The sequence below is a fragment of the Lynx canadensis genome, chromosome A1 (assembly GCF_007474595.2).
Source record: "Lynx canadensis isolate LIC74 chromosome A1, mLynCan4.pri.v2, whole genome shotgun sequence".
NCBI classification, from domain to species: Eukaryota; Metazoa; Chordata; class Mammalia; order Carnivora; family Felidae; genus Lynx; species Lynx canadensis.
The window spans coordinates 4,184,700-4,200,462 of NC_044303.2; the positions used below are offsets into that span (position 1 = coordinate 4,184,700).

General features: G+C 46.6%; 1 protein-coding gene across 5 annotated transcripts in view; it reads left to right on the top strand.

The window, feature by feature from the left end:
- Nucleotides 1-14,936, top strand: part of TNFRSF19 (TNF receptor superfamily member 19) — a 93,571-nt gene extending 78,635 nt beyond the window's left edge. For 3 of the 5 annotated variants that reach the window (XM_030307863.1, XM_030307853.1, XM_030307839.2), the window contains exons 6-10: nucleotides 2,651-2,815; nucleotides 3,263-3,388; nucleotides 6,949-7,051; nucleotides 7,626-8,031; nucleotides 11,994-14,936. In XM_030307863.1, the coding sequence (XP_030163723.1) occupies nucleotides 2,651-2,815; nucleotides 3,263-3,388; nucleotides 6,949-7,051; nucleotides 7,626-8,031; nucleotides 11,994-12,053 (860 nt within the window). In that variant the 3' untranslated portion in view covers nucleotides 12,054-14,936. Of the gene's footprint in view, nucleotides 1-2,650; nucleotides 2,816-3,262; nucleotides 3,389-6,948; nucleotides 7,052-7,625; nucleotides 8,032-10,454; nucleotides 10,503-11,993 lie in introns of all 5 variants that reach the window. The other 2 variants (XM_030307842.1, XM_030307845.1) reach the window with 2 other exon arrangements.
- The last annotated feature ends 827 nt before the right edge of the window (nucleotides 14,937-15,763 follow it).

Below are 15,763 nucleotides of genomic sequence, written 5' to 3' on the forward strand. Positions count from 1 at the left end.
CCCGCAGAGGCTGTTTCAGATTCGGATTCCATCTGTGTCGGGTCAGGGATGTACTCTGCTGTGGGATAAACTTCGGTACCTGCTATTTGGTTATTATAGGGTGTCTGTATGGCTGTAAGTGGTAAGTATTTGTAGGAATATTCAACATGTTTATGAGCAAACATCCTTTAAAATGTCTGATTGGACTATGATTCCTAATCATCCAAGCCCAAGCCGTATAGCTTAGGTGCCTTCCACCGGGCAATAAGAAACTTTTATCAGGGTGGCCCCAGAGTCACTGAGCCTAGAAATACCAAGATGCAGTGTTCTCAGATGATCACCCTGCTATCACATTTTTATGATTCAACATTACAAACCTAGAAGTTTCTGTTTCTACCCTCAAGTGTCACACGGTGGAAAACAATCTTATGGGGGAAGGCAGATGTGCAACCAGGGACCAGAAGAAAGGTACCAGCTGGGGCGCCTGGGTGGCCCAGTCGGTTGAGCATCCAACTTTGGCTCAGGTCACGATCTCTCCGTTCGTGAGCTCAAGCCCCGCATCGGGCTCGCTGCTACCAGGGAGGAGCCTGCTTCGGATCTTCTGTCCACCATCCCCCCTCTCTGCCCCTCCCCTGCTCACGCTTGCTCTCCCTCTCTCTCTCTCTCTCTCTCAAAAATAAACATTAAAAAAAAAAAAAAAGAAAGAAAGACAGTTACCAGCTGATGAGTTGGCTTGCCTTTAGGGGCCATGCCGCACAAATACAGACGCCAGCCCTTAACGTCTAGAGTGTTGATGTCCAGACGATAGCCATTAGCTGTAGGTGGCTATGGAGCACCTGAAATGTGCTTAGTGCAAACGGAGATGGGCATATCAATGTGAAGGCACACTGGGCTTTGACATTGTTGTACAAAATACACAGCGTAAAAGACGCCACTAACAATTTTTATATTGAATACATGAATACATATATTTTAAGGTATGTTGGGTTAGGTAAAATAGATTAATTGTACCTTTTTTTTTTTTTTTTTTAGTTTATATATTTATTTAATGAGAGACGAGAGAGAGCACAGGGAAGGGCAGAGAGAGAGGGAGAGAGAACATCGCAAGCAGGCTCCGTGCTGACAGTACGCTCCATCGCTGTGGGGCTTGATCTCACCGACTGTGAGATCATGACCTGAGCCGGAACCAAGAGTCGGACGCTCGACTGACTGAGCCACCCAGGCGCCCCTGTGTTTCTTTTTTTTTTTTTTTTTTTTTAACAGGGCATCTAGACAACTTAAACGAACATGAGGGGCACGTGTTACGTTTCCCTCAGGCAGCAGTGGTCTGGAGTAACCCTCAGCCTCAGGGGGACTCCAAGGAGCTGAGAGCATCCGAAGGGACAGAATGAGGGCCCACCTCACTCAGGGGTCAGGTGCCCAGAGGAGGAGAAAGCGTAATTGCCCCTCTGTGTAGGTTTCAGGCTCTCTCAGATTCTTGTCCGGTTAAGTCAGTTACGGAGCGGCTGCACTACCTGAGATGTTTGTTCATCCCCGTACCCTAAAACTGTGAGTGCTGATTATTATCATCATTAATAATGATAGCAGTGAAGAGCTAATGATTCTAGAGCACCGCGTACAGGGCGTGCTCTGCACGCTTTCCCTGATAACGCATTTTGTCCTCTCAATAGGGGGGACGGTTACTAGCAACCCCTCCAGAGAGCAGAGGCGTGCATGAGACTCCAACAGATTGAGTAATTGGCTCAAGGTTGCTCATCCAGAGGTTAACCCAAGCAGTGAGATTCCAGAATCTCAGCCCTTAACCATGGCACAGTCCCACCCTCTAAAGCAGAATCTCGGGGCGCCTGGGTGGCCCATTCAGTTAAGCATCAAGTCTTGATTTCGGCTCAGGTCAAGATCTGGCGGTTTGTGAGATCGAGCCCATGTCAGCTCTGCATGACAACGCCAGGCTTCCTTGGGATTCTCTCTCTCTCCCTCTCTCTGTGCCCCTCCCCTCCTCACGCTCTCTCTCTCTCAAAATAAACATACAAAATAAAATAAAATCTCTTTATTGACACTTTCGTACCACATTACAGTGCTGCCCAACCATAGTATAATAGCAGGAATTGGTTTTTTTCCTGCAAAATTTAGATGTTGTTCAGTAATTTAACAGCCAGGCATGAAAAATATTTACTGTCTCAGAAGTTGGGGGTTATTATTAGGTTGTGAACATTCTAGCTCCTTGTTTTTCCCTGAAGTTGCCCCAAAAAGCACGCCTTAATTCAGGCCGTTTGAAAATCTAGGTCGTCCAGTTCCAATTAAATAACAATCGTGACATACCTACTATGTGCCAAATTCTGCATCAACTACTGGGAGACACAGAAAGATGAAGAATTCCAGCTGCCCAGCAGCTCTGGCCCAGCGGGCCTAGAGGCACATTCAGACAACACGATGCGTTGAAGGTTGTGCGTCCACAGTGCTGTGGGAAGGCTACCGGGAGGAGGTGTAGTTTTAAAGAAGTCTCCCGGGAGGTGGGAACGCTCGAGCCATCTGGAAATCCCTCCCCCTGTGTTCTGGGCTCTTACTTACCTTGCACGGAGGCCGTTCTTAAAGGCAACCACCGTGTCGGGTGGAAACGTCAGAGTCTCCTGGGTTGTCGAGAGCCTGCTGATTCCCTTCCTGTGGTTTCCAGGTACCAGCAAGGTCAACCTCGTGAAGATCCCGTCCACGGCCTCCAGCCCGCGGGACACAGCCCTGGCGGCCGTGATCTGCAGCGCCCTGGCCACCGTCCTGCTGGCCCTGCTCGTCCTCTGTGTCATCTATTGTAAGAGGCAGTTCATGGAGAAGAAACCCAGCTGTGAGTGTTGAGCTCTGTCTGTTCCTTAGCATCTGGGTGAAGTGTGTTTATCGTCGTGGTCACTCGAGCCTCCCCGGGGGCCTTGACCAAGACAATGGTCGAGAGCTGTGAAAGGGGCAGAGCACACGTGGAAACGGGCTCACAGCCACCCGGTCCCCCAGGGGCACCGCTGTAGAAGGACATGGGAAAGGCGGCCGTGTCCCATGCCTCTCGGCAAAAATGGAAGTCGGTCTTCGTTCTGGCAACAGAAGTACTCTATGGCGTGAGCTTTGACAAATTGCTTCGTATTTGTGTCTCCGTGGGAGGAGAAGTATTTTTAGATGGGAACGCTAGCCACCTTTTTCTTCAGAAAGACAAGGGCCAGAATGGTGCATGTCTGCATATGGTGTTCATGGGCTCCTTTACGGAGGAAATGGTCCCCACTGACCGAATTCTCGCCCCCTGTAGGGTCTCTGAGAGCACAGGACATTCAGTACAACGGTTCTGAACTGTCATGTTTTGACAGACCTCAGCTCAACGGATCTGCTCCCAGACCGTGTTGTAAGTGTCACCGGGACTCGGCCCAGACCTGCGGTAAGTGCAGCCGGGTAAGGGGCCGTCAGGGGAACCCCAGGGACGCCGACCCTGCAAGGAATTGTCCCCGTTTGTCCCACAGCTGAGGAGCTCTGCTTCGTTTTCTAATTACAGCTAGTCTTGTTAAGTTATTCTCTGTCTCCCGATGATTTTGGTGTTTTGGGCCTTTTACATATTAAAAAGAAGAGAAGCAGCTCATTAAAATTCTAGAATTATTCAGCAACTTTGAAAAGCTAATTTGCCTTTATTGTTTTGGGTCAATAGAGTTAAAATAATGTCAACCTTCTGTTAATCCTTTTTTCAAAACGTTTATTTATTTTTGAGAGAGCGCAAGCCGGGGAGGGGCCGAGGGAGAGAGGGGGCGAGGGGATCCTTGGCAGGCTCTGCGCCGACAGGCTGTCAGCACAGAGCCCGAGGTGGGGCTGGAACTCACGAACCGCGAGATCATGACCTAAGCCGAAGCCGGACATTTAACTGACCGAGCCACCCAGGAGCCACTGACAGGGTCCTTTTGTAGAGTAGGAGTGTGTATCCTGTCTTGTCTGGTGGATTCAAGCCGAGCTTGGAGGTGTCCATGAATGTCTTTCAGGATTTCTTAAAGAACAGCAAGGGGGCGCCTGGGTGGCGCAGTCGGTTAAGCGTCCGACTTCAGCCAGGTCACGATCTCACGGTCCGTGAGTTCGAGCCCCGCGTCGGGCTCTGGGCTGATGGCTCGGAGCCTGGAGCCTGTTTCCGATTCTGTGTCTCCCTCTCTCTCTGCCCCTGCCCCTTTCATGCTCTGTCTCTGTCTGTCCCAAAAATAAATAAAAACGTTGAAGAAGAACAGCAGGGAGGGAGACGGACGGCAGGGTTTCCCGCAGACCTCGATGGCCTTGGAGCCACTCCTTAAGCTGAGCGTTTCCCACTTAGACCGGGTTAGGGTTAGGGTTACCTGATTTTAATCTGGCACAGGTCCTTAATCTTTGTGTCATGACATCATTTTTTTTTTTCAACGTTTTTATTTATTTTTGGGACAGAGAGAGACAGAGCATGAACGGGGGAGGGGCAGAGAGAGAGGGAGACACAGAATCGGAAACAGGCTCCAGGCTCCGAGCCGTCAGCCCAGAGCCCGACGCGGGGCTCGAACTCACGGACCGCGAGATCGTGACCCGGGCTGAAGTCGGACGCTCAACCGACTGCGCCACCCAGGCACCCCGACATCATTCTTTTTGACGGACACAGGCCAGTGTTTGTCTGCTGTTTCCAGACGACTGGATTCCCAAGTACCGCAGAGGTGATGCTGTGTCCTTCTCAGTGCCCCGTATCAGGAGCCACAGCTTGTGCAGCCGCCCCGTTCCCGGTCAGGTTGATTTGGGTCCCTTCGTTAAGGTGGCATCGGCCAGGTTTTCGCTGCTGTAAAATTATTGTTGTTCTCTGTGTAATTGACAAATACCTTCTGGGAGACTCTGAGACCATGTAAATATCCCGTTACCCTCCAAACTTGCACCCCGGAGTTTAGCATCCCCCGATGGTTCTTACCTGCATCAGTCATTACCATGATGCTGGTTTCATAATTGCATCATTCTCTCCACATTTATTAGCTGGTTTCCTATGGTAAGAAAGAACTTCTCCTTCCCCATTTATTTATTGACCCAAATTAGCATGGACTCCTGGACCCTCTTCCACGGCTGATGCTCCTTTGCTACCATTACTTACCTTGGCGCTCGCGATTTCCTAGCCTAGGCCAGTGGAAGTCCCTTCAGGGTGGCTCATGTGTCATCTTGACACGTCCTGATTATTCTCTTGGCGCTTTCTTAATTTCTGGCACAAAGTAAGTTCCAGGCTTACCTCGCACTTTCACTGCTTGAGCCCTAGGAAACAGCCATTTCTAAAAGGAATGGCAGTACCTTTTACTTTTAAATAATTTTGAAACGTCTCACGGTGAGCATGACACAGACCTGCTGAGCTGATTGGCAGTGGGTCCGGGCGAGTTCCCTGTGCTCAGAGGAGCATATGCGCAGATAGAGGTCTAGGCAGAGGTGTGCAGGTATCTGTCCTACTGCGTGCGGGTTTGCAATTGCGTGTCAATACTTAACATTCGTTTTAAAAAAGGAAAACGGTAACTTCACAATATTTTTTCCTTTTTATAAAAGAGGTCACTTCTCGTGAAAACTTTGGATACACGCAAAAACGTATAGATGTATATATGTAAACACATAATTTCTTCACATCTTTTTCTTTTTCTGTGTGCGTGTTTTTTTAGATGCTTTAGTATGTTTGTGGTTCTATAAAAGTCAGAATTATATTTGTAAATAGAAGTCCAGAAGGCTGTTCGCCAAATGTTGACAGTGTTCATTTCCAGTTTACAGGATGGGGTAATCTCTATTTGTAAATTTCTTATCTAATCCCACTCTTCTTAGTTTTTTTTTTTTTCCTGTGGGGCACCTGGGTAACTCATTCGGTTGAGCGTCCAACTCGATTTCGGCTCAGGTCGTGATCTCACGGTTCGTGAGCTCGAGCCCCACATCAGGCTCTATGCTGACAGCTCGGAGCCTGGAGCCCGCTTCAGATTCCGTGTCTCCCTCTCTCTCTGCCCCTCCCTTGCTCAGGCTCTGTCAGTCTCTCAAAAATAAACATTAAAAAGGATTCTCTCTCTCTCTCCCCCCCCCCCCCCCCCCCCCGACCAGTCTCCCCTACTCATACTCTCTCTCTTCTGCCTAAAATAATTTTTTTCTTCAGTGAACTCATATTATCTTTGTAACCAAAAATGTAAGCTGCCTCACTGAACAAAATGGCTTGTAAAGCTGTGTACATACATCTAGTTATTTCTTATGTTACATTCTCACCAGTAAAAAAATAATTGTGTGTGTGATGTGGATGTGTGTGGGGTGTGTGTGTAGATGTGTGGTGTGTGTGTGCGTGTGTGTCTGTGTGTGAGAGGGCGGGAACATCTCTGTGCCCCTGTCCTGTACCTCCAGGCCACTCAACAGAAACGTGCTATCTCTACCGTCACGCGAGTCTCATTTTCTTGTGGTAAAACGTATGTACCATAAAATGGCCGATTTTATCCTAGGGCCCAAGACCCGTATGTTCTACTGGGGCTAAACTGCAATGAAATAATATAAATACGGGTAATACAAGACGAACAAAATAAAATAAAATATATATAACATAAAATGTAGCAGTCTAACATCAACTGTTCAGTTCGGTGGCATTAAGGACACTCCCACCGCTGTGCCACCCCCGCCACCACCCACCTCCAGAACCCCTTCCCCTTCCCCTTCCCAAACTGAAACTCCGTCCCCATTAAACAACAGCGCCCCACTCCCGGCCCCAGGCGCCCCCCATGCCACTTCCGGGCTCTCTGGCTTTGGCTGCCACTCCAGGTACCTCACAGAAGCGCTTGCTCATCTCTGTGAGGTAACAAAAGAGGGAGAGAATGAAACCTCGCATTTCCTTTCTCCAAAAAAGTCACCCAAGGGGGGAAATGGCTGGATTTTCCACAGCAACGTCGAACTGGTGTTAAAGAGAAAGTTGCCGGAAGAACGCCTCGTGTCTCACGCCTCCGCTGACTTTCCCAGGGCCGGTTCACTTGATTCCGTCCCTGTGCTGTGACGAGGCCTGCAGCATCGACCGGGTGACTCTGGGCTGTAGAGTGCATTCCAAGACCACTCTTCAGGAGAGGTAACTCGGTATTTTTAATCCGCGTGATTCTATATCCCCTTGTGCAGATATGCGCTCTACTGATTTGCCAGTTTTCCCGCGAAACTATGAGAGATCATTGAAAGCAGGTTATTCGTGACATTCTGGACATCAGAGAGGGACAAATCTTTGGCAAGAGATAAGTAAGTCTCTCAAGGCTACTGATGCCCAGTGCAGCGTCCTTCACGCGTTATGCTCCATTCATTTCATTTTTTTCTCCTGTCCGTGATCCGTGACACTTCCGTCATCCGTAAGTAACGGTTAGCATGTCATTTACCCATAGAATTTCAGAATAGCCATCAAGAAACTCAGTTAAGACCAGGAAACCATATTTTAGACATCGGGTTAAGAATAACGATCTTGATTAGAAGTAGGTATGAAACTTCAGTGTTAAAGTAAGTTCACTGAAGCAAGTTTATGGCAAAGGAAACACTAGAAGTCTGACGTCATCGGTTGCTGTTCCATCCAGAAAACTTAAAAGCAGAGGCGGCGTATTGCCCGGTAGTGGTGTTTTTTCCTCCCTATAGAGTTACAGATCTTTTGAATGTGTGTTCAGACACGCAGGTCCGGTGGGGGAGACCATGCCCACTTTCTTCGGGTCCCTTTCAAGGTCCATCTGCGGCGAGTTTTCAGATGCCTGGCCTCTGATGCAGAACCCCGTCTGTGGTGACGACATCTCTTTTTGTGACTCTGATCCTGAACTCACTGGAGAAGACGTTCATCCTCTCAGTCCGGAAAACCACTGCTCGTTCTCCTCGGATTCAGACAGTCGTCAGGATTCGGTTGGTGGAGCTCTTCCAATTCAAGCTCGTCCTGAAAACTTGACAGACGCCGCTGATTTCTCTAGACCTCACAGCTCACTGACGGAATCAGTGCTAACTCAGGCTACACTGCCTGCCAGAAGGCAGCTGCATCAGGAGAGCGGCGACATGACCGGCCTGACGGCTCAGACGTCCCTCCAGGTAAGGCGGCGGCTGGTCTCAGTAAGGACGTGGCATCGACTCGTGCCAGGCCCGAGGGATGGGATTCCTCTCACCGTAGAACGTGGGGGGACCCGATGAGAAGGTTTTGCCATCTTCTGGAACCTCTTGTTCTCGTCTGTTTGGAGAATGTGTTTTAAATTGAATTTCGGGAGTCTTTTCTTGGTTTAACTAACAGCTACCCTGTAAGGCCATACTGAGCAGCTGTGTTCTCTTATTCTTCATAAATCCAGCTACTTAGCACGGCACCCCCTAGCTCCACTCCTGGCTGAGAGAGAGGAGTCCGTCTCGGAACGTCTTGTGAACCACCCCTCACCTTTATTTTCCCTGTGATGCTTTACACCCAGTACTGAAATGCACTTCATTCACCGTCGGGTTGATGGGAACTTGGATCTCTCAGAGTTTCTCTCGTTCACTGTTGTGTTCGAGATTGCTCTGCTTTGATCGGTTTCGTTGGAAATTGCCGGTTGTGATCTGGGTCCAAATACTGCCTACGAACCTTCTAGAACCAAGGGTTTAAAATCAGGGGTGCGGGGAGGTGGCGACTGCAGGGAGATGGGCCTTTCAGGCCTGCTGCAAGGCTGCAGGCAGAGAAGCATCACGGATCCCCGGGCACCACCTCTGCTCTCCCCTTCGGCGAGGATGTCGCCTTTCCCGAGCGTGGTTTGAGGTCTGCAAACATTTCCCTAATGTGAAAGCACATACACTGTTGGAATAGTCTTCCGGAAAAATGATGCCCGCCTTCAAAGAAAAGGGCAGAATCACAGCACCAGCAAGGCTCCCGGGCCCCACAAGGCCCCGCCTGCACACACAGCCTGTGGGAAAAATGTCCTGGCACACGGGTGCACTCTCGACGCGTGCCTCTGTGTCCCACAAGGTGATGTGTCCTTGTCTAATTACGTTACACACAGCCTAAAGTCAACGTGTGAATAGAGGTGTGTTCAAGAACAGCACATACGTTATACGTTGATCTAAATCTGCAATACTTTTTTTGTTTTCTGAACTACCAAAAAAATTCTATAGAGAATTTACAGGGAACTCTATGCAGCAAACACTTGTTGGCTTTGGAGAAAAACAAGGTGGTTTCTCTCCAAATAAAGGAAATACAGAAGAGATAAGGGAGGAAAAAGCAAACCAATTAGGCATTTAAAATGTAAAATACATACCTCTGTAGCTGAGAAAGGTGTCTACTGACCTTGTTCTTTTGAGCTGTCCCGTCATTTTTATGACTTCCCTGATAAGAAAAGACTTAAGAGTTAGCCAAGTTGCATAGGTCCCAAGAATGGACCCCATGGCTCACAAACCTTCGGGGCTGAGCACACCCAGCTGCCCGAAGGAGGGAACAGGTCCCGAGAGCAGGTGACAGAGGCAGAGAACAGCTTGGAGAAAGAGACCCCGCCCCTTTAGCCACCAACCCCAACTTCCCAGTCGGATGCCCTTTCCAAGTACTCTAAAAGTCTTGGGATTCTTAAAATATTAAAATGACAAGATGTCCAAGCTTCTTGTGTATCAGGTCAATTGGTTTCGATCATGAACTTGCTTGTGTGACCTTCACAAATGTCTGCTACCTTTCCCCACGTATCTGTTGCCAGGGGCGAGATGGAGTAGCTGGAATTGTGCTCCCGGTGACTACCGCGGGTTTTCCAGAGCATTGCCAGCCAATAAAAGTACTGCTCAGCTTATTGTGTAGCTCACACCCAATTTTGTGATGTAAATTCGAAGACTAAGGAGTGAAGCGTCTTGATGCCGAGTGGTGTCAGAACCAAAGCATTCTCTACCTTTTTTCTGATTATATTGTTGGTGAGGTGGGGGGATGCTGGTAAGCATTATTATTACAGCTACGTGAATGTAAAATGGGTTAGTGTAGAAGATTGGTGTAGATAATGGCACTGACTTCTTTTCAAAGACCATTGTCAAGGTAGTGGTGATCTACATAAAGATACTTTCAACCCAAATTATTATGAAAAGAAAGTTATAATTACGTATAAAATGAATGGGAAAATGTTACATTCCGTTCAGGTCGCACAACGTAATTTAGTGATGACAGGTTTTTATTAGCTTTCCAAGATGTGTCCCCTCACTGGATAATTTGGTAAATATAAGCGAGACATTCTGAACTCAAGAGAGGAATTGTTAAAACGGGAATCATTTCAGTTTTCTCCCTATAACCAAAACCAACAACAATATTTTGAGCCCATTTAAGAGATCATCTTTTCCAGGTTCTGGAAAGCACTTTATGTTTGGTTGCACTTACTGAACGTGTGATGCTTAGTGAGTGAACCTTAATCTTCAAAAGCAACCAGGAGGGAGACACAACTGCGCATCTTTGGGAGATTAAGCCTCTCAGTTTCGAGGGTCGACCAAGGATTTAGCTCAACTAGTTCTGTTTTTGTTCAATCCATTAGATTCCAGAAGGCAATTCGGATTTCCTCTTACCAAGCTGATTCTCCAAGGTAGGGAACATACTTACTTCACATAAAGAATTTTCGTTCAGCAGCTTGGTATTATGAACCAGAGGACTTCCGGTTCCTTGAGTTTGTGTTTAGTCAGCTTGACTGAACACCTTGAGCCCATGGGCTCATTTGTAATCCAGCAAAGCGCGGCATTCCTGTTTGGAAAACACGTAAGGACAGCTGTAGCCATTATAGATAGCCTCCCCCCTTTTAGTGATTTATTTCTGTATCTTTTCAATGGAACTTGAAATTCTTATCTAGGAATTCACTCATATTTTCAGTTTTTTAGCCTCAATTCTCCCCTTCTCTTCAGCTGTATTGAGATGTAATTGACACTTAACATTGTGGAAGTTAAGACGTGCGACGTGACCATTGGATACACGTCTATACCACAGAATGCACAGTGGCACTTTTGTCTTTGCTTGGTGTGAGGCTCAGATTGCTAAGGCATGATGCATTTGTTTCCAAAAACTGTACTTTTACACAGTAGCTTTCTTGTGGGTGGTTTAAGACCACCCAGAATCTGATGATGATAGTTACGGTGCAGGATAAAGTAAATAGGTGTGAGAACCTTCTTGAGTCTGAATGACTCGATTCTAATCAAATTTTCCCAAACACACCTCCCCAGAAGAGGAACAGACTAAGATATTTGGGACATCAGTTGCTAGGATACTTGGGAGCATGAGGCCAGGCTGTTTACCTACAGGAAAAGCTTTTTTGGGGGTGATGTTTTTAGCCATCATTGGAAATGTCAACAGAAAATAATAGGAGGAGTGGTTAAAAAAAAAAAAAAAAGATATGACCTGGGATCTGGCTGTATCCACTGCAGTAAAGTGCAGTTGGCCGATCCCTCCAGAAGTCAGGTCGCTGCCCTTCTGTGATAAGGGACAGATCTAAGGGTGCCACTTTGCTGAGGATATCTACCCTGCAAAGAGTGTGAGCCTTCCAGGAAGATCGTTAGAAGAGGAATCCTTTCTAAACCATCTCTAAACTTTCTCCAGTGGTTTAGCAGAAGTTTTAAACGCAAAGAATAAGAATGTCACTATTCACTAATCATCTTTGTTCTTTTAAAGAAGGGACTAACAGATCCTAACATCTTTACCTACAAATGCTTTACAAGAACACAACACAGAAACAAACTTTAAATATTTGAATGGGGTTGGAAATCAGCCAAAGAATCACATGTTAATACATGTTGTTGGCTGTGGGTCACATGATCGCCTCTCCAGCGTTGTTTGGAAATGCTGAGGGGCTGTGAGTTGTTATAAAATCTTTACTGTATTCTCAGAATACGTGGATACCCGGATATTCAGACACCATGAATGAGCTGCTTGTCTATATGTTATCAAGTTCATGTGTACTCCTAGTTAAAAGTCACGTACAATAATTTTGAATGATTCCAGTTTAGCAGCTTTCGTTCGTGAGGTTGTTTTTCAAGCTCTCCTTCTGTTGCTGTTTTGGGAAGCTTAAAGGACTTGCTTCTTTCTACAGGAGAAGAATACGGATGGAACCCAGCAGGCACTTACTCCTCCGCTTGGGCTTATGGACTGAGCGCTGTCTGGACCTTGCATGGCTTCTGGGGGGAAAGAAAATAAATCTGAACCAAACTGATGGCGTTTTAAGCCTTTCAACCAGTTGCTTCTGAGCCAGACCAGCTGTAAGCTGAAACGTCAAGGAATAACAAGCAAAGACTCCAGGCACTCACGATACTTTGCATCTTTCCTGAACAAGAAGCTTCTATGCGGCAAGCGAGACTTCAAAGACTGATGGGTTGAGTTTGCAGCCTACGAGATTATGAGCATGTAACAAGAAACAGAAGTGCATTCATGCGTATTTGCATGGCGAATGTGGTCTCACCAGACTGAAGACCCAGGGTGTAAGTTTTCGCTGACGTTTGCTCTCCAGAAATAATTTCACATAGCCGCTGATCCTGTTAAAAGTCAACGTCAGATTGGTTTCCTTAGTTTTTATGGAGAGTGGTTCCAAACTGAGCACGCGTATTTGAGGAAGCTCACGTTTCCGTCGTCTGATTAGTTTAGGAGGTAAGAACGGACTTGCACGCCACCTGCCTACATCATGGGTCTGTTCGGTGAAGTGAACTGGCCCGACTAGGAATCAGAGGAGAGCAAGTCTTTGCTGGAGTCGACACGAGTAACCTCGGCCACCGGTCTCAGGAGCCCTGCTAGACCCAGTATCGAGAGGGCCCAGGCTGGGAACGTGGTCTTTTCACTGATTACCCGCCTTGCAAACCACTGAGCACGTCTATCCTAGAGACTTGTGTGCACTGATTAACATACTTCTGCGGAAATCAGTCGATCGGAAGCATTTGTTACTTCTGTCCCTGTGACTGGGCTCAAAAGATCCAGAAGCTGTCCTTTACACAAAAGTGGTATTTGTAAAGATAATGTTCTTTTTTTTTTTCCTTCCCATCCTCCTCACCCGCCAGTGTCCTGCCTCTGACAACCACCAGTCTGTTCTCTGCACCTGTGAGTTGGGTTGTGGTTTTGTGTTTGTTTCGCATCCTATCTGACACGAAGGGCTTTAGAAACTACATGTCAGGTTCCCCTGCCGCCAAGATGGAACACCGTGCGGGTAGTCCCATGAGACTGCACTACCCAGTAGAACAAAAAGAAAAAGCACAATTTGTAGACGGCGTGTAGGTGAACAGTTTGTGATTCCCCTTAGGCAGTCTGGCCAAGTACGACGGTGCTCCCTCCGACCGTGTACATTTCGTTCCCACCGTGATCTCCTATCTCAGCCACTGAGGCTGGGTGTAAGTGCTTCATTCTGGCACCCCATCCCTCACCTGCTTGGTAGTTACACACCAGAATTCTCTCTACGGCTAAGCTAGAAATGAACCCAGTTCAGTCACGAACCAGGGGATGGCTCGTTTGCTGTTACTCTTCGTGCCCTGGGGAGGAATTACCAGAAGAGGATTGATTTGTTTCCTACTTGAACCTGCATGATCACCTCTGGCCTTTGTCTTTTCACTGATTACCGTTGGCTCTGTCACACTTGCACTTAAAAGAGAAACAGAACATCATTGTGTTTGAGTGCACTAAAATTCTTCTGTTTCACAACTGCCCCAACCAAAGCAGTGTCTTACCTAACGTTTAAACTGCATTAAAAAAAAAAAAAAAAAAATCTTAGGACATACTTATCTTCTCACTTCTTGAAACTGTGTTTCCACTCTTTGCAGGGTATTTAGGAAAATCTAATGAGTCCTCTTCCTCGTGGCTGGGCTAGGTTATCTAGCTGCAGTTTTAGGTTCAAATGTGTGTGGATTCTCGTGACCTCGGTTCCTTTATCCAAAATAGGAAATTGGAGTCGTCTCAGGGTAACCCATAGCCTTCTGCATCTAATACCCAGCCATAACTGATTGGCTTTTCCTCTTCTCCTTTTTTTTTTTTTTTTTTGTAGCATGAACTAATGGTTTTTCAACTTTGATTAACTCACCAGCTCTTATGAGAGTTGCTTCAGGAAAGTCATGTACAGTATTTAGGATTTGACCACAAGATGTCCATGAAAATGCACACTGGAGTTTCCTTGAGTGGTTTCCCTGTAATTCACATATGTGTGCCATTGTTTGCAATCTGATCGTTTTGTTTTGACAGAGGGATGATCAAAGTAGGCCAGGGTTGTGCTCCTTCTGGTGACCTGAATATATTTTCCACATGTAGAAACCCTCCTCGACTTCAAAGACGTATAGTTGCTGGAGAGAAGGCTGGATCGATGGGAATGAGACTGTGGCCCCCAAACCCTGAAACATCACTTTCGATCAGTAGGGAAATACTGAGGGTTAAACATCAATTTCATCTGATGCTGCATTTGGAAAATCCTGGGTTATTTTATCAGGATGAACACACTTGACCACCAGTGACTACAGAAACATACAATAATGCTAGAGTCTTCTATACTTTGGGTAAACACCTGAGAGGAAAATCCCGTCTGCGTTTCCCACAGTCGGAATATCCCGCTAGCACCCACACGGATTCCCCACGTGGGTGCTGGGAAATCATCATCGGGTAATGAGACTGGGAGTGAGAATCGGTGTGACGTCTAATGGTGCAGAAACCCACCAACAAGAATGAGACGAGGATTTGGGGAACAACCATGTAAAGGCATGGGTTTTCTCATTTTGTGTATATGGAATATATTTTTCCAGTATAGATTTTTGTACTCTATAAAGTGTTCATGTTGCTATTATCTAGTTAAGCTCTACTGTTTGTGCTAGTAAAAAAAAAGAAAGAAGAAAAGAAAAAAGAAAAGAGTCCGTCATTGCTTGAAGGTCGCCAGCTTGAGTCAATTTAGATTTCATCATTACTATTTTGCATACTGGAATTTACAAATTTGTAAATTTTCATTTTCTTACACAAATAGTTTTGTAATACCCTTTTTTATATGTGAATAAAATTGTTATCTGGTATTCATTCATACTTACATGTCCAGTAAGAAAAAAATGGTGATGGGAATACAAATTTGTTTTCCCCTCTTGCTCTCCGCGTGGGGGTCTCCCTAAGTTCTGATCCTTCCAGTGTAACGCTCCCTCCCTGGCCCCTCAAATGTCATGAGGGAGATTTGAAATCCTTCCTGGTGACCTGGTTCTATTTCTCAGGCATGTCAGACTACTGAAGAATGCTCTGAGTTATTTGAGAAGCTTTGGCATCAAGATTTTATTACGATCTCTTCTTTTGCCTCCTTCATTTCCTGACATAAATAGGGGAAAAATAAAGGAGAAGTTTTATACTCATTCTTTCCAGAGGTCAGTAGACTGTTTTCCTGCAGAGGAGTGGACTAAACTCCCACAGAGCAACATCGGTCACTGTGAGAGTTTCGTCTTGCCTTCCCAGCTTCTGACCTTCCTTCCCTTCAGTAAAGCTTTTAAAGCTATTATTAGATTTTGAGAGAGGACTTGAAACTTCCTGGAAAAAATTAGGTTATTTGAAAGTGACGCCATATTCTCTCCGCTGGTTAGTCTGTGGTGTTAAACGACACTACAGATTCCCTGAGGGAAGGACATTAGCTGCTGTCCCTCTTCCATACCGCCACCCGCACACCAGCTCCTTGGCTCATGTAGACGTTTCCTGTATCCACGCGTACTGGTTGAGCTCGTGGGTGCCCTCAACTCTCTGAGAAAAGCAACTCAAAGCTTGTGAGGTTCTAACTGGAGGTCTGAAGGATCCTGTAGCCACACAAACAACTTATTTTCACTGTCATCACTATAATGAAGGTCTCTTTGCAGCTGGCTGGTTGTTCTGACT